The sequence below is a fragment of the Ptychodera flava genome, chromosome 21 (genome assembly GCF_041260155.1).
Source record: "Ptychodera flava strain L36383 chromosome 21, AS_Pfla_20210202, whole genome shotgun sequence".
Taxonomy (NCBI): Eukaryota; Metazoa; Hemichordata; class Enteropneusta; family Ptychoderidae; genus Ptychodera; species Ptychodera flava.
This window is the reverse complement of record NC_091948.1, coordinates 26,478,509-26,497,264: the sequence shown is the minus strand read 5'-3', so window position 1 is coordinate 26,497,264 and position 18,756 is coordinate 26,478,509. Positions and strand designations below refer to the sequence as shown.

Here is an 18,756-nt window from a genome sequence, read left to right as displayed (position 1 = left end):
GTCACCAGAATACTCAGACACTGTGAATTTACACTGATAGGACCTCACAAATAATAAGAGAAAACCATCCACAAAATATAGTGGAGAGTTTCAGCGATTTCCTTAAAGTCGTTGATACGGCCGGCCTCCTCTGTTGAATTTATCCCAGTGTCGATTCATATTTGCTAAACTGACCCTGTCGTTATTGTTTTAATCACATTTATTACACGATAATTATTTGCTGTGCGATTAAGATATTTATTATGATTATGATATTTAACATGTATTTGGGTTTCTGCCAGTGTAGTTGGTATTTCACCTACACAAAGTAGGTGATACCTTTCTACATGCTCCTATAGTTATTGCTTTAGACATCTGTACTATATTTGACGTGAAACGATGCAGCTACGCAAATGGTTTAAATGTTTTGATCGAGATCGACCGCCGCATATTTCCTTGATCCATCGTTTCAAAACAACGTCTTGTGGTCTACGATCTATTTTTCTTACCTTTTTCTGCGGCTTGAGTTGTTGTTGGGTACTCCTCTGTCGTCGGTTCTTCTGTTGTTTCTAAATAAACGAAAGCATGTGCATTAAAAACATTTTAAGGTACTCTTTTCTGACCTAGCTGGTAACGCGTACGGCGGCTCGCTGACTCGGCTACCAAATATACTTCGAGCAAGACGCTGGCCTTTGGATGTGTTCTCAGGTTGCCATGGGATAGGCCCGTGGGAGGCTCAAAATATTTTCATAAGGGGGATGTGCCACCAAGGTTAAAATATCCAAATACGAATATTCAAAAATATGACCTGGTGCTAGGGATTTTCTTGACAAATTGAAGGGATTTTGTACCGTTATTCTACTGTCGTATTACATGTGAAGGTTTTCCTGGAGTATGGAGAAATTTCCTTCGTTACTGACCCATATTTAGCTTCTTTTATGGAAAGTAACCAATGTTTAGGGTTTTTCGTAAACAAGGGACGCATTCGGGAGGGACATAACCGTACACCTTACTACGGAATTTCCCCGGGGATATTTTCGTTTATTTTTTAGGCGTTCTCGGGCGACCTTGGATGTCTCGGATCCTGTGGTCATGTGTAGTAAAGCTGCAGTGGTAAAAGCGGCATATAATAGAAATACTGAACAACAAAATCAAGATTCAAGTGAACGGCGACTTGATATATTTCTTTTTTGAAATTTTTCGAAAAATAATACTGCTCCAATAATTGTTTAGGTGCAAGTCTTCATGAAAATTACGTAGAACAACATTTGGATACACGTGTCGAATACTTGGAAAAGTTTGGTTACGTTTTGCAATAACTCCAATACTTATCCCTAGTAGGTTCCTTGTTAATAATGAGTCAACAACTCGTATGGGCTCATCTGAGTCATAGGCTTAAGTCTTACGCACGTTCATGTCTGCATCCATGAGTACACATTATTTTATTATCCTTATCTAATGAAGCACTTATGAATACACTCACCTTCTGTAGTGGAAACCCAATCTGTCGTGGTGTCCCACAGATCTTGCGTGCTGGTCAGCCACTCTGTTGTGGTACGCCATCTATCCGTTGTTGTTTCCTCTGTCGTTGTGGCAAATTCGGTTGTAGTTTCTTTAGCAGAGTGACAAACAGATAAGGTATATGAAAATCAAACTTAAAAATCTCGGGAGCTCTTTAACAAATAGCAAACAAAGAAGACCCGTGTCAAATGTATGTACACTCATTGTTATGAAAGTTGACGAACACCTATGAATGGACGGCAAAATGTACGTAGACCAATTAGTATACTTACGGTAATTTTATTGTATTTGACCAGATGGGATGACATTACAGAAATTGTATTTTGGGCGGTCAGAGGTCCCAATTTTTTTACACTACATTGGTATGTACTAATTAGAAAAATGATATAATAATAATAATCGGAAGGTGTGGTGTGGCCTGGAAATTTGTAATACATTTCAATAATTTGAAACTAACAAACTCTGATTTCACACTTCATTGTTCTATATCTCTCGATTGTGCCCTTATTTTATACTTCATGCATTATAGCGAATGGTCCAGATTTCGATGTGTTAGTGTAAAGCACATCGTTTTGAATGTAGTGTTCACTCATGTTACTGTACATCGGTCGTCTAATGCTCAACAAATATTCATAGGTAACTCATAGACTTGTGAGGTAAAAAGGTCGGTCAAAACTGTGTAAAATTGTATAAACTATGCAAAGTATAGTATGCAAGCAGTAATTCAGTTGCATTCGTAATTCAAATATAGGTATGGCGGTTTTAAAAAATGAGGAACTTGTTGACAACTTTAGCACTGCGGTGATGGACAACCAAACGAAGACCACAGACCGAGGCAGTAGTGTCACTCGATTTCATATGCGGTCACATGACTTGTAAAATCTGTATTTCGAATACTACGGGGGCGTGTCTATTGCCTATGTAAAATCAGTGTAGGACTATTATTTAGCTATTCAGGTATATTGTTTTCCGATATAAATACTGCAGATACAGATCAGTGTATGCATTCGTAAGGTAATGATAGTTGGTATGCAGCTGTACAATTGTTCAACACGCATTGACAATTCTTGTACTTGAGTAAGGGCATGTCAAAGTCTGAGAACCATTCAAGGAAAAACTGAAAAGAAAGACAGAGAAAGAAAGCGACGGGTAATGAATGACGAACATAGCTGGAAGTATTGGTGCAGTTGATGTTGCGTCAATAATGCATGCTTTCACTTCGTGAGATAAACAGTCAATTATATTCTGAATGTGATTGGCATCGCGTACACAGGTTACCCACCTTCAGTACTCGGCATGGAAGTTGAACCTGCAAGAATGTAATAAGAAAATTGAGTTTGGTACATAGTGAACGGATCGCGCAGCAATTTCCTCAATAAATATTGCCGTTTTATTCACCAGCCTTTGTCTTATTCCGCTTTTGACATAATACGGCGAATCATAAGACAAAAAATAAAGGAAAAAAAAAATTGAGATGTGAAATCATGAGGTGGTGTATAACATTGGAGCGGGTCGGTGTGAAACGCAATGCTAGTTTGCAATGGTTTGGTTCCGACAAATTCCAAAAACTGCAATTGATGGAATCCATGTTTTTTTGGTTTATTCTGCTTGACTTGTGATCATACCGTTATTTTTTTTCTTTTTAAGTCCCCCTAGAAGCAATAAACTGCCGAAAGTGAAGGTAATGGCTCATGATATTTCCGAACATATCGTTGCACAGCCATCTTATACACTAATACTCTTTGTAAAGAGAATACGATGGTTTCAATCGGGTCCGAACTCACAACGTACGGTACCCAGTCTCCTGGCGGAAAAGCCACAGACAAAACCTGCGTTTCTGAACAATAAGCACTAGATTCCTGTGAGATGGCGATGTTTTTAGTATATTTATCGATAATTAATTCATCGGGTACGGGGTTATTTACAAATTCATTAAAGGATAATTACTGAAGTACCGGAGTATTAACAAATGATAGAGATCACAGACTTACTTGCGTCACAAAATTCAACAGCGAACCCTCGATCATTGTATATGTAGTCTGATGTAAAAGTCATCCATACAGTGTTGCTAGACGAAGCAAAAGAAAGCGGTAGAGTACAACCTGAATGTTGACCAATCACCACATTTTGTCCTGGAATGTCGCCGTTGCCAACAGATACAAAGTCATAACCACTTTCAGTGCAGAAGTCATCCCAATACACGTACATATATCCCAGCGGAGAAGCCGAGTGCACAAACCACACACACCTCGCATTGTTCGGGTAATTGCCGGGATAGTTCGGAGAATAAACCATACGACAACGCCAAAACGGCAGGTAGATTGTTTCACCACACAGGTAAGCTGCAAAGAGTATCGTAGTCATAAAGTGTCATAAAGTCTCCAAAGAAATAAACATGACATGAGACTGAGTTTATGTAAAAAAGTTATTTTTTCCCGCATTTAATGGCAATGATATAAATTACTCCCTTCGACCTTTCTAAGAAAGCGAGGTGTAAGGAACGTAGTGAACTGAAAGTCAGACGATTGAGTGCATCCGAAATGTTACACTTTGCGAAGGAATGTCCACATCCTTAGAGAACAAAACGAACGCCTTTACTTTCGGCAAAGACGCCAAAATACTAATTAGTTAAATGCAGCATTGGTATACAGTCATTTTAAAAAGACCTGAATCCGTATTAGGGATTAGGAAAACGTTAAATGAACATATGATAAGTTTGTTTTTACTCTCTGAGTAGTAAAGTAAACGTGGGCAACTGGGATGAAGTAAGAATTTTTACACCCATTTTATTCATTTATCTACATGAAGCGAAGGAAAAATTAACCATCCATGTAACTAAAGTGTGACCCTGACCTATATATGAACTCACTCACGCGCAGCAGTGCATTGTCCTGAACTAAGCGGGGAAATTCCCTGCTGAGTCATTCACATTCCAAATGGAACTTGCGCAATACAGTAGCTATGACTCACCCCCACTGAGCAAAACAGAACGACATTCTATTCTCTCTCTCATTTGTTAGATAGATTCTGACTGAGCCGTACCGGAGCTCTTACAAAGACCCGTATCGGAGCTGCGGGTCTCGTTTCTGGATGTGAATTTTATCTGCTGGCTGGTCCATTTTCACTATGTTGGAGTCGTCGGAACGAGATTTTCCCCTACCCTACCGGAACACTGTTGCGCAATATCCCTATCAGGACGCAGCAGGAACTTTCCGGTAGGGAATTTCGCAATACCGCTTTCGCAATACCGTACTCCAGTTGCTTAGTAACTTGTGATGTCATGTTCAATGTCTGTCATTCTACAGTTTTCAGAAAAATTTTCTGAACGACTCTAGTTAACTTGTTCACCTGATAGATAAAATTTTAGTAATTTCCTCTGAACTTAAAATGTGACGGAAGACCATTACTTCAAATAATATGAGACGTTTCAGATGAATGGTACTGATATCTAAAGTGTTCACTCTTTTATCTCTACGTACAAATGTAGTTCCTAAGTCGTTCTCTATTCTATTCCCACCAACAAAACATTCAATACTCATTTCCCCTCCCCGATCTTTATCAATACTTATGATAATATCACAAGTTGTTCTGTTATCTGTTTTCATAGCATAATATCCAACCAAATCGTCAATTCATCTCCAGTAGCTAACTTTACACATCTAATGAGAACTGTACCATGTTGAAGTATTTTATATTGTCTGTCATCTGTTGATTTACTGTCTGTAAAGTTAATTCAGCTGCCTCATCACCGACACTTTAAGACCCAGTTTCTTTAAAGTTGTGTCCCAAAATAATCTAACTGGAACTCCGCTAGCTGTATACGAGCAATAATTCTCCCCCTCGTTTATCCACCTTCTTAGTGTATTATCTGCCTTCATTATTGTATTAAGAGGACTAATTTTAAGATGAATTGGTATACCAAGAAGTGCAATGTATGGATTTGTAGGAGTAAGCCAACTACGAAAATCTAACAATTTATATTTGTTTACATTGCTATCAAAATAAATCACATTCGGAGTTCCTGGTGGTTCAGCAACTCCACCACTAATTTCACTACCAATATATCTAAGATGTTACGCGGCACATTATAAGGCATGAATTTCTGACTAGCCGATCCCATGTCAGAGCAAAAGGAGTAGGATCATTCGAAGCCTTTGTGGCGTCAATTACAGTTTCATCAATGTCTTTAAGTTCGGAAAATTCTACAGCATGCTCGTGGGGTGGCGCCGCGGCATTGGCTAAAACGAAATATTTTTCGCGGTCTTTATAACGAAGGACGTAATCCTTATTATGATTAGCAGCCATTTAGTATTATTGTTAACTTTAACATCACTCAGATCTTCAAGCTCAAGATTTTGCATACGAATTGTACCTAGACCGAAGCCACTTGGATCAGACATAATTATGTTATATACAGTGAAAATTAAAATAATACCTTGTAATATACACAACCATGGCTTCAGCAATAGGAATGACAGTTCTCGGTGCTGTATTAAATGCAACGGCATTCACAGGAGGAAATATTATCGGACAAAAGCTTTCTGGGAATGGTGAGGCTCTTATTGAAGAGAAAGTTCGACATGATAAGCATTAGAAAAATTTGAACATGATCGCAACGTCTGGTCAGAAAAAGATTACTACAGGCTGATTGGGAAAGAGAAAATCAAGCAAAGGATGCACATGCTGCGGCAGAATTAAGAGATACAGATGCAGAAATACTGGAAGAAGCAGAAGCGGTGCAAAGCAACTCTACGTCAAGTCCAGTTCAATTCTCAGATTATTATCAACCCAGCCCTGAGCAAAAGAAATATGAGATGATCTATATTGCTGGAGGATTAGTCGTGGGATGGTTTATGTTACACCGGTAGGGGGCTCTTCGGAACGCTTCAGAATGACTACAGCAATTCAATACAAAGCTAATTGGCCAGTTATTGAAATCGATCATGTTCCCATCCTGATCTGTTATCCAGATACGCATTGAATTCATGTAATCTCCCCCTTTTCTCAATGGCATAGAAATTGCTCCGTTTTTAAAATCGTAAGTAACCTTTTCACTTATTTCTCTCGTATCCCGGATGGGAAGTATTTGTAAACAGTTCGATACTTTCCCCTGTATGTATCCTCCGGAGGCACCCGAACCAAATGAAACATAATTTCCAGTAACATCGACTACATCTGAATGAACTATATATTTAGTGACTGTTAAGAAATCCACTTTCTTCGGACTCATAGTATTTTTATAACTGGGTTGTTCTCAGGTTTATCTGAAAAGCCGACGACGTTGGCGAAGCTACCTGTGGCATTGAAATAGACTTTAATATCTTTAGCCAAAGTTAGATAAACATGGTTTGTCGGCAGATGTTTTTCAAAATTAATTTTTTGCTTCAACCCGATTGCTTTGTTTAACGTATCGATATTGTAGTTACCTGGACGTATTGATTTAGTCTTCTTCGGTTGGTCACCTTCTTGATATTTTATTACATTATTCGTCGATGTTATGTTATGCCATGAATTATATAGTCCGCACTCTAGCAGTCTTATCTTCGTAAACTGTGTCGTGTCAATGCAAGGGTAAAATTAACAGTGACTGGTTCACCTGTTTGGCTTTCAATCCAAATGATCATTGTTGTGCGCTGTATATATTACTAAGTATAAATGTTCGATGAATAATATTCCGAAGGTGCCCATTACGAAGTATAAGGTTCTGCAGGAATAATATTTTTCTGTTCAAGGAGATCTTTGGTTGCTACCGCGGCAGCAGTCGCACCGCCTAATTTTGCCAATCGAGTCAAATTTGGACGACTTGGATCGCCAACCTCTATTTTCAGAAATTTGCTGGAGATCATAAGATATCCCATCGCAAGTCCTGCGATTACAATACCATCGTACATTGTGTTTACAACTGTTTTAATATCCATGATTGCTGACTAGTATATAAAATAGAAAAATAAAAAATAAAAAATATGGGGAGTTAATCCATCTCATACAATGTAGAGGAGCTGGGTCCTCCCTCCCCCTCCCCCTCCCCCTCCCCCTCCCCTCCCGTCGGAACTGTTCTGGAGGGAGCCGCTACTGGCTCTGTTTTTTCCGCTTTCTTATTTTGGGGAGGATCTTTCCGATCTGGACTCGATCGATTAACGGGACAAATATGCCGAGCACGCCCCCAATATAGCCCTAATGCAGTCAATGAAACTCCCACAATTCCTAAAACAAGATAACATTTATTATACCAGCGTGAATTATTATCACACTGTTCTTTCATTGTAGGCGGTAGGTCTGCTACCGCATCGCTATCCCCCTCCCTCTCCATTGCTTTTAGTTTCTTCTCCCTGTTTTGCCTGTTCCATTCCGCTAATTTCTTGCCCGCAGCAACTCTCCCTGGATGCTTCGTCGGTAACGTCATTTTCTCTATGTTGCGCTGTGTCGGAGGTGCCGGTGTTGGTGTTAGGATCGTCCCTGACGGAGTCCCTGGCGGAGCCGTTTGCTGAGTCGTCGAAGTTGAATCCATTTATTTCAGGTACTATATTAAACCGATTTTTTAAAATTTAAATGTTTACCCGTAATTAAACCGGTGGAAATTAGAGCAATCAGGGGCCCCCACGTGTACGCTATCCGTCCTGATAATCGTTTTATTTCACTGTTTAGAATAAAATCCTTTTTAAGATCAGTGGCATAGTTATCTCGATCATCGATTGGAACTACCTGACTTATTGCACGGGCTCCTAGATCTATGAAACTTTGAGTGATGGTATCACTTATAAGAGAACTGTATTTCGCTTCATAGACTTTAAAGGCTCGTGTTATGAATTCATCTTTCCACGTTTCCACTTCTCTAACTGTAAACTCCTTACCAAAAAATAACTTACTTTGACCACTTGCGATGACACAGAGTATTTTTTCACGTTTTGTCTCTATTATGGATTGATTATTGTCCGAAGGCACCGAAGGCGCCGAAGCCCCTTCGGAATGCGCTGCCATATTTGCCGCTGCCGATGACTTTATTAAATTCTCCATTGTTTGCAGTATGTTATCTATTCTTAGTAAAAAATAAAAAATTCGTTTAAACCTGAATCCGAAATATAATATTAACATAGTCTGGAATGTTAGTACGATTCCGATAGGGATTCCGACAGGGATTCCGGGAAAATTCTCCTCCATTTAAATCTATATGTATATAGAAACACGAATAATGAGTACAGACTTATTCCCAGTTGCTTTTCAATTGAATAAGACGAGCGTACCGACAGTACAGCATGCTGATATTCCTACCAAACCGAACGGGGGAATAAAACCTATTCTCATGGACTTAGAAATATATGTAACGCCGACAGAAAAATTTACTTTTCATCCACGGGATGTGTTCAAAGATAACGTAATCACTCATCGATCAGCGAAAGAAAGTAATGTCTGGCTGGGCAGCCCGCATATGAAATATTGGGACCAGCAACTGAATTTCGCTGTATGTGTAGCACTACTGGTTGTGGTATATCATTCGCCCATCTCTTCGGTTCCGAAGGGAAATATCCACCACAAATACGATCATTCTGCCGTTTCCATGTATATTTTACAATACGTCGTATCCTTCACGAAATGGGCGTTGCACTTCCAGACGATACCCCCACCTTCAAAGCGGGCGACAATCCGTACAATCTCGTCCAATATGAACTTCTATGTACTGAATTTGGAAATATAAGCCCAACGAAGTCCGACTTTCGATATCGAAAAGGTCAAAATAAAGGTCTTGGTTATGGATATGAATATTACACTAATCGTGGGCCTGTTCGACAGCCAAAAGCGATATACAACGGTCGGGACTTTTTCCTCTCCGCCGACGGAGGCGTTTTCTATACACATACAATTTTTGGAAAGAAAAAACACTGTACTGTCCGACAAAGAACGACCGCACTACTATTTCTTCCGAAATGATGGATCGGAGGGACAATATAATAGTTTCATCCCTCTGACAGGAGACTCCGGGACTAACAAAGGCCGTCTCGCTCGCCTCAATGAAAGCCTTGAAGCCTACGTATATTGCATACTTGGCGCACAAGCGAATATTCGTAGTACCATTGTGGGTGATACTGGCAGCGCAGAGCAAGTCCGAAAAGAATTCGGCGTTCTCCTCGAAGATGAAATTCGCAATACTGACAAAGTATTAGTTATAGGCGATATCAAGACACAATAATGAATACTGGTGTCAAACTTGATATGGCAGTTTCGCCCAATTTACTTCTTTACCGTCTGAGATGGTCATCCTTTCGGGCCCGGCGATCTCAGGTTATAATAATGAATTGCAATACGCAACAGAATCTATGTCCTTCGGGGTGAATGGTGATATAAACATGGAAGTTCGAGAAAGTGCTGTACATGAGATGGAAGGAGGGAGAGGGGGGGAGATCCTGTGAAGTGGCAGGACGAGCCCGGAGAGTCACCTCACAATGACACGACTCGGGGGCCTCCCCTCCCCTCCCCAGAACGGGCAGCATCTGCAGACCCTATTCACGAATATGGTAAAATTGGTTTGTTATCTTTAGCAATATTCATTACTATTGTAGGTACTGGAATAAAGTCACTAAATATATAGATCCAGAGGAAATGTCAATATACGTAACCCCACCATTCAACATGATTATAACTGGACCGACATATTCTGGCAAAACAGAATTTATGTTGGACCTCCTCACCGGTCCGTACTTAAGGAAATTCGAATATGTGATATTCATTTGCCCAACATTCATGATAATAAACGATAATAGAAGATCATTTAATAGAAGATTCATTTTCACCGATGATAATGTGTTTATATTTCCAGTCGGACTCGATGCAGTGGATGATACATTAACCTACGTGCATAAAGAATGGGCCGGCACGAACACTTTAATAATCCTCGATGACTGCGCCTCGTCCAAAGATATGAAGAAGCGCAGTAACGTTTTAGTCCAACTTGGTTTCAGCGCAAGGCACGACGGATTATCTGTCTGGGTTCTGACTCAACAATATACTAGTATTAGTAAACCATTTAGGGAAAACATACAGATGTTAGTACTATTTTACACACCGAACAAGATAGACAACAAAACTATTATAAAAGAATATGGAATGGAGGTGTCAGAACGGGAAGCCGTGGGCCTAATCAAGCAATTGAAAAGTAGAGCCATTCAGTAAACTAGTATTTCGTTTACGGAATCCGTACGACATAAAATTTTTCGTATAATATAGCAATTATGGAAGCTGAAGCCGAAGGCTCCGCCGAAGGTACTCTTAGAGAATTATATTACAACCCGAAAACTGGTTTTGGAGGTGTACAAAAATTGTATGACGCAGCACGGGCCAGCGGACTGAAAGTGACCAAGAAAGAGGTGCAGGAGTGGTTAAAAACTCAGCTAACTTATAATCTACATAAACCGGTACCTCGTACTCGTGGGGTGGTTCGGGCGGCCGGCGCGTTTTCGTAACATCGATAGACTCTCAATGGCAAGCGGATCTCGTGGAATTCCCTCCCCCGTTCGCAAAAGAGAATCGTAACATTCGATACATGCTAACAGTAATCGATGTGCTCAGTAAATATGCCTGGGCCAGGCCGATACAGTCAAAAACGGCTGATGATACGTTACAGGCGCTACAAGACGTGATTAAGAAATCCGGGAGAAGGCCCGACAAACTTCAAACAGATGAGGGGCGGGAATTTACTAATCAGAAAATGCAGGGGTGGCTCCAGGAGTCAGGCATTCATTGGTTTCACACCTACAGTGACAAAAAAGCTAGCGTTGTTGAACGTTTTAATCGGACCCTCAAGACGATGATGTGGAAATACTTTACATACAGACAGACACGTGAATGGCTTTCTATTCTACCCCACCTTCTCGAGAATTACAATAACACCGTTCACGGAAGTATCAAAATGAAACCCAGGGACGTAACAGAGGACAACGATTGGCAGGCATTTTATACACTATTCGGTCCTGAGTTGGCAGCCGGGGGAGTTCAACCCTGAATTCAAGCCGGGAGAACGGTGTCCGAATTACAAAATACAAGACCACTTTTAAGAAAGGATATTACCAAATTGGACAGAGGAGATTTTCGTAGTTTCAAAAGTTGTGTACGCAGCTGGCTTGGGAACTCCACCAGTTTACAAAATAAAAGATCTGAATGGAGAGGAAATACTCGGCACTTTCTACTCCGATGAACTTCAGAGCGCCCGGGGAGCCGACGAGCTGTACAGAGTAGAACGAATTTTGAAGACGAAAAAAATTAGAGGAAAGAAATATTATCTGATAAAATGGAAAGGTTATCCAGAAAGTTTCAATAGTTGGGAGCCAGAGGAAAATGTTATTAGAACTTCGTAAGTTCCTGTCCATGGTACTTGTCAAGTACTACGTAAGTACTACGTAAGTACTAACGTAAGTATTTACGAAAGTTATTCAATAAGTACCATGGAAAAAGTCTTAATTTCTTGAAAGCCGAAAGTGTCAGTTTACCACCCCACTTCCACCCCCCACCTGGCCAAGTATTTATCATGTACTGTCGTAAGTAATGTTCACTTACTGCATCTTTTTCGGCAGTATGTGGATGAGGTGGTACCCCCTCAGTTCCTGAACATATTAAGTTTGCAAGATCTTCAAAACGACTTCTCATGTTACCACAGTCCGTTCTTTCGAGTCCCCCTTGTTCAGCTTTATCGATAAGTTCTGGTTGAAGTATAATGTACACAACTGACATAAGCCATAGACAAGTAACTTCAAAGTCCCCCCTTTTCATAATGTCAAGTGCTCGTAGGTCAAACGAAGCATTATAAGCACACACAGATTCACAAGCGTTAAGAAGTTTGTGTAGTTCTTTAGTGAGACTTGAGGTTGTTCTAGTTGTTCTTGACCAGGTGGGAAGTACGCTTTTTCAAGTTCCTCCTCCTTGAAACCGTCTATTAAAAATCCCTGGCTGCCGCCGCTCCATGCAATTCCAAAGTCAAAAGCTCGTGGATATTCTACTGGTCCGACTGTCTCGGTATCAATTGTTGGATTAAGTATATTCTTGAGAACGAGGGGGGTAAGAGCGTTCCGAATTACCAAACATGGAAGTCTGTAGTCGTGGCAAATTTCTAAGAAAGTCTGTTTGAACTTATTGTGAATCTCTTCTAGTTCTTCTAAGGCGGCTATTTCGTACGACCTGGCTCGAGTCACACATTCCGCCTGCAATAATCCCAAGGCATATCTTTGAATATGATAATGAACATGGGTAAATGGTCAAATGCTCTAGAAACAATCTTTTTTTCTTCCCACTCCGTGGAAACGCCCCGGATTCGAGAAAAAGTCAGATGTTGAATTATGGAAGAGTCACAATAATGTATTGTTCTGAAGGGAGGGAAACCTCCCTCCTCCTCCCAGCCTGACATTGTAAACTAAGCGTATGTTCTATAAACTGGTTCTGAAAATCGGCAATCGAAACGTGGGTGACACGCCCATTATAAAAGTCGGCAATGTTGCTGGAAAAACTAGTGTCAAATTCTGGTACGTGATACGGATCCAAATTTACTGCTCGTAACTCTTACCACTTCCAGTTGGTCCATTTATGAATATGTATGACATTTTAGGATACTATATCATAGAAAAAATTTTTTTTAAAATTATTTTTTATTAAGATATATACGATAAGACAATGACAATCCTTTCTATTTCAACTGCAATAAAAATACTTGAAACCGGAGAAAACATCAAAATTGATGATGGAGGCAAATTAGTATTTGGTGAATATGTAGATCCTTTCATATACGTAGACAGTGAGCTAGAAGTAGTTTTCAACATCGGACCTAAATATGGTTCTAAAGATCCAGCTACATGTGATGGGGTGTGTGTCCGTTGGCAACCGAGTCTTCAAAAGTTTACTGATTTAATAATATTCCGTACCCTAGGTGAAAGTTTCGATGCATCTACTGCTAAAAGTTATGCTCTAAGCCTGGCCGCTCACTCCAAGAATACTACTGGATTTTACAATCCATCTAAAGTGTATCAGAAGCGAGGGAGCGGGGCGCAGCCAGTTGCGTATTTTAAATTTCAGTTTAAAAGAGGGAGAGGGAGAGGGGCTCACGATTTCGCTACATGTATTGATATGGTTCAAGAAATTGACTGCGGTTTTAAAACAGTGAGCCCATTGCCAGTCCGAGAAAATCCTGCTATTGTACCTCGTAATATCAGGAAAGGTAGTAAGATAGAATTCTTAGCATTAAAAACCGCGCTTAAGTAAGAGTGCTCTTTCTTTCACTGTTGAGAGGTTATTTTGTGCTGCGCCTAATAAACCAGAAATTCAAGATGTGGAAGAAATAGTCGACTTAGAAAGATTAGGTGAGATATATAAACAAATAAATGCTGACAAAAATATTATAGTGGATTTTGATGACCTATCATAGAATAATTATTTTTTCATTTTAAAAATTTTTAGGATAGTATATATCATAAAGATTATTATGGCCCGTCGATTACATACAGCATTCAAGGGAGCAGTTTTACGAAAAGAATTTCCTGAAGTCAAGCGAGTCAAGGATATCGGGGAGCTGGTGGATATTGAAGGTATGGTCAAAGGGGGAAAGATGTACTCTGTTTATACCGAAATGGAAGTCAAATTATCGGATCCGAAAACTGGTAATACACAAATTCGTATATTGCCTGTTAAATTAAAAGATACATACACAAAAGATGTAAGAGGGGCGGATGTGGGGCAACAATTAATAGATCGCTACGATCGTATGCTTGATACAATTGAAAATGTTGAGGGTTCTGGTCTCGTTCTCGAGGAGATACTTAATTTTGAAGTAATTCTAGTAGAAGTTTTACTCGGGGCTGGCCCGGGGGCTGGGATTCAACTTCCCGGATGGTTAAAAAATAAGCATTGTGTTAGCGATCTTATTCTACCGTTCGGGCAGCGAGAACTGTTTTCAATACGCCATCGTAGCAAGTTTAAAGTTGACCGACCCGAGTTTCGTGAAAAGAAATGTGGTCAGGTAAGGAGAAAATGGAATACGTACGCCCCATTTATGGCTGACTACTGTTGGGAGGGAATACCCACGCCCACGCCCGCCGATATGACTGTATTCAGGCGCTTCGAGCAGCAAAATCCGAGCGTCAAACTTCAAGTATTTCAGATCTACGAGAATGATCCCGATCCGTCCGGCATAAATGTGTTATATAGTAGCTGTAGCGGAGCCGAAGGCGGAGCCCGTTCCGAAGGTGATAGGAATCAAATAGCAAATATCTTACTGATAGTTGGCGAAGCCCGAAGGTGCCACTTCATACCAATTACTGCGTTAAATCGCCTTCGTAATTCTCGTACTAATCGAAAGAATGAGCGCAGAAGGAAGTGTATTTGCCTGGTTTGTAAAAGAGGTTTTAAGTCAACAGAAGAATTAGAAATACATCAGGTGTACTGTGGAACAGACGACGCCCAGCCAGTTTTTCCTAAGGAAGTGTGTCAATTCGAAGGACATCGGAAGAAGGTCCCCGCCCCCTACGTCGTCTATGCAGATACTGAGGCAATTATTGAGAAGGGGACCGGCCGGCACATTCCAATTTGTCTTTCGTATGTTATGGTGGAACGGGGAGGATCGCGGGGACCTTCGGAACGAGGCCCGGGCCGACCCACTGTTTATGGTAAAAGAACATTCACAGGTCTCTCCTGTGTTACAGAATTTCTAAAGGATATGAAAGAACGGGCCGAGTATTATTCGAAATCGTATTATTGGAAAATAATACCGATGAGGGATCCTTCTAATTACCGGCGCGACGGATGTGATCCAGTCTGTATTGCATGTGGAGAGCCGGCAGTATACCGAGTAGTGAAGGAGGAGGCGACTTTTTATTGCGAGGGTTGTCGCCCGTCGAGAACCATTCCTATCTACTTTCACAACCTCAAGGGATACGATGGTTCTTTTATTTTGAAAAAGTTACATGAAATAGATGATGGTCCCGGACAAGAGCCAAATTTAATAGCTAAGACGAGCAATGGTGGAATTATGGGTCTCTCGAAAACATTTATTTTTAGTGGCTCAATTGTTGTTGCCGGAGGAAGAGGGAGATAAAGAGACGTTTATTTTCTATAAAGTTTATGGACAGTGCTCAGTTGATGATGGGGTCATTGGCGAAGTTGGCAAAAACTGTGCCGGAGGATGGGTGGACGGCGGCCCCACTTTCATACCCGGACATTCAAAGGGCGAAAGGTTTCTTCCCTACGAATATTTAGACTCGGTTGACAGATTAGAAGAGGGTGAGCTCCCGGAGAGGGGGGAATTTTATAGCGAATTGACGGAAGAGGGGATTTCAGAGTCTGATTACGAACATGCATTAAGAGTATGGGACGAAGTTGGATGTAAGACGATTCGTGATTATATGGAATTCTATTGTGAGACTGACGTTCTACTTCTTGCAAATATATTTGAAAATTTTCGTGACACATGTTTAGAAGCATATAAGTTAGATCCAGCCCACTATATGTCAGCGCCTGGCTTGACATGGGATGCTATGTTACTTTACACGGGTAATAAGTTTGGGCTCATTCAAGATGCTGAGCAGATGACTTTCGTACAACGGGGATTCGAGGCGGTATCAGCCAGTGTAATATTCATTATTTACAGACAAATCATCCTGCTTACGGGAATTACGATCCAGAGAAGCCAGTGACCGAAATAAAATATCTCGATGCAAACAATCTCTACGGCTGGGCAATGAGTCAACCAATGCCTACGGGCGGACTTCATTGGATGACGATGGAAGAGTGGGAGGAATGGTATGCCCGAGACGGTGGAGCTGGCGGAGCGTGGGGACCTGGCGCCACCTTTCCACCAAGTTTTCTAGAAGTAGACTTAGAATACCCAGCCGAATTACATGAAGAACACAGCGATTTGCCATTAGCACCGCATCACTATGAATTTCCGAGGCAGGGCGGTCGACTGATTACAAGTGTGATGGATAGAGAGAGATACGTCTTACACTACAAGTTGCTGGAATTCTATCTTCGGATGGGAATGTGGTTGAAAAAGATTTATCGGGTGCTTGCTTTCGATGAAGCTCCATGTCTCGCGAAATATATAGACTTTAACACTAAAATGAGGGCAAAGGGAGGACAGATTTGAAAAGAATTTCTATAAGCTGATGAATAATGCAATGTTCGGTAAGACAATAGAAGATGTTCGAAAGTACAGAGACTTTAAATTTGTTTCGGACTGGAACGGCACGGATAGTGGACGTAAAAAGATTCAGAAGTATAATCCAAAGATGAAACATATAACTTTCATAACTTCCGAAGAGGATGGTGATTCCTGCGACAGTGCCCTACTGGAACTGAAAACGGATGAGCATAGATATGTAAAACCAGTTTTCATCGGCGCCGCAGTACTGGAACTTTCTAAGCTGCTTATGTATGAGACGCATTACAATTACTTTCGGGCCCAGTTCCCTGGAATACGATTAGCCTACATGGATACTGACAGTTTTGTTTACAGTGTACCGATACCGGACCCGGACGTAACTTTCAATGATATAGTCCGAGAAGATGTGGAAAAGAATGGTGAGAAGTCTATATATGATACTAGTGGGATGAGTGGGGCCATGGTGGCCCCCAACTTTCCGAAGATTAATAAAAAAGTGATAGGTAAATTTAAAGATGAGTTGAATGGTGAACCTATTCTTGATTTTGTCGGCATACGCTCGAAAGTGTATGCTTTTCGAACTCCCGTTTCCGAGACGAAAAAAAATAAAGGGGTGAAAGATGTTTGTGTTAGAAAACATTTGAACTTTGAAGATTATAAAGATCTGTTTGAAACTGGGAAGAAGCCGGAGCCGGCACAGTTTGTACAGTTTGTACGGAAAAAGGCTGGAGAAATCCGTAGTGAAAAGCGCAGTAAAATCATGATGGCGCCAAATGATATCAAACGTGTGCAGCTATACAATCCAGACACGGGCGAATGGCTGGCAGAAACATGGCCGATAGGACGGACGACGGGTCATGGTTTAAAATTGTAAAGACATTAATCTACTATTTTCAATAGAGACCAGGGCATCACTGATAACATAAATGTGGGCAAATATATTATCATTGTGAGCGTCATCGCCACCCCACGAGGCATCTTTCTTCAGGATCTCAAGTTGAATTCCGTCCTTTGTGTTCATTACTTTTAAACCATTTCCATGAAACTCAATATCTTTAAAACTACGCAGATCGATAAACAGACAGAATTTATTCTTCAAATAATCGGCCTCATCTATATCAATTTCACACCAATCTTTATCTTCAGCAAAATACCGTCGCACCTCTCGCCAAAATTGTCTTGGTATCATCTTCTGAGCGTACACTTTATTTGCAATGCCTTCGATTGATACAGACACAGATTCAATGGAGGGGTTAAAGAAAAGTTCACTGTTCAGTTCTGTCTGATTCTGATTTTTAGTGAAGTAGATATAGCGATACCTCTAATGCTACGTCGTGGTACATTTATATTTTCATTGATAACCGTGTCCGATTCTTTGAATGGGATTGTTCTAAAATAATGTATATGCTCGTAAAGGTAACTTTTTCCACCGTTGTAATAACCAGCAGTTGACCTCGCGAGATCGAGGTCCGAAATTGTTCGTATTCCATTTGAATGTTTTTTAATTTATAATTGGTTGTAACAACCTGATTACTGACAAGTAATTGGGGGCGGGTGCCAACGTAATTTCCCATTCAATATGACTACCTAACGCTTTGGATATGCAACTCCATGGTCTGTCACGAGGGGATGAGTGAGACGAATAGCATATTTTGTTTTATATGTGTCGAAAAGTAACTTATCGCCCACGACGTTTTGATCTCCATCGGTCGAACCGCTTCTTAATTTTCTTAGATTTTCGTTCTGAATTCCGTACAGTGTCATGTTCGTTCTCTCCTTTTTATGTTTGAAGAGATCGCGATAACATTCAATAAGGTTATATTTATTCAATCGAAAAGTGTCTGACCCTCAAATGTGAGTTTCATACGCTCCACCAAATTTTTTGCAACATTTTGTACTACTCGGTTATATTCATCTCCCGTTACTTCGAGATCAAAAACCAGGTCGAAAGTATCTGGAACTAAGAGTACTCCGCTTTCTAACTTCGGACATCGTATGATAAGTGTCTGGCCTGGATCTGCCTCACTTGGATTATGAGCAATCACATGATGAGTTCTTTCTGACTTTGTTCCATTCGGTATTCGGTTGGTGAAAGTCGGTGATAATGTTCTATCGTACCCCATTTT

At 40.6% G+C, this 18,756-nt stretch overlaps 1 protein-coding gene across 25 annotated transcripts in view; it reads right to left on the bottom strand.

Annotated features, from left to right (window-relative positions):
* The window catches only part of LOC139121859 (scavenger receptor cysteine-rich domain-containing protein DMBT1-like), a 42,581-nt gene that overhangs the window by 3,930 nt on the left and 19,895 nt on the right, over nucleotides 1–18,756 (bottom strand). For all 25 annotated transcript variants that reach the window (XM_070687091.1, XM_070687098.1, XM_070687095.1 and 22 more), the window contains 4 exons: nucleotides 3,492–3,842; nucleotides 2,783–2,809; nucleotides 1,463–1,591; nucleotides 489–548 (listed from right to left, as the gene is read on the bottom strand). In XM_070687091.1, the coding sequence (XP_070543192.1) occupies nucleotides 489–548; nucleotides 1,463–1,591; nucleotides 2,783–2,809; nucleotides 3,492–3,842 (567 nt within the window). The remainder of the gene's footprint in view (nucleotides 1–488; nucleotides 549–1,462; nucleotides 1,592–2,782; nucleotides 2,810–3,491; nucleotides 3,843–18,756) is intronic.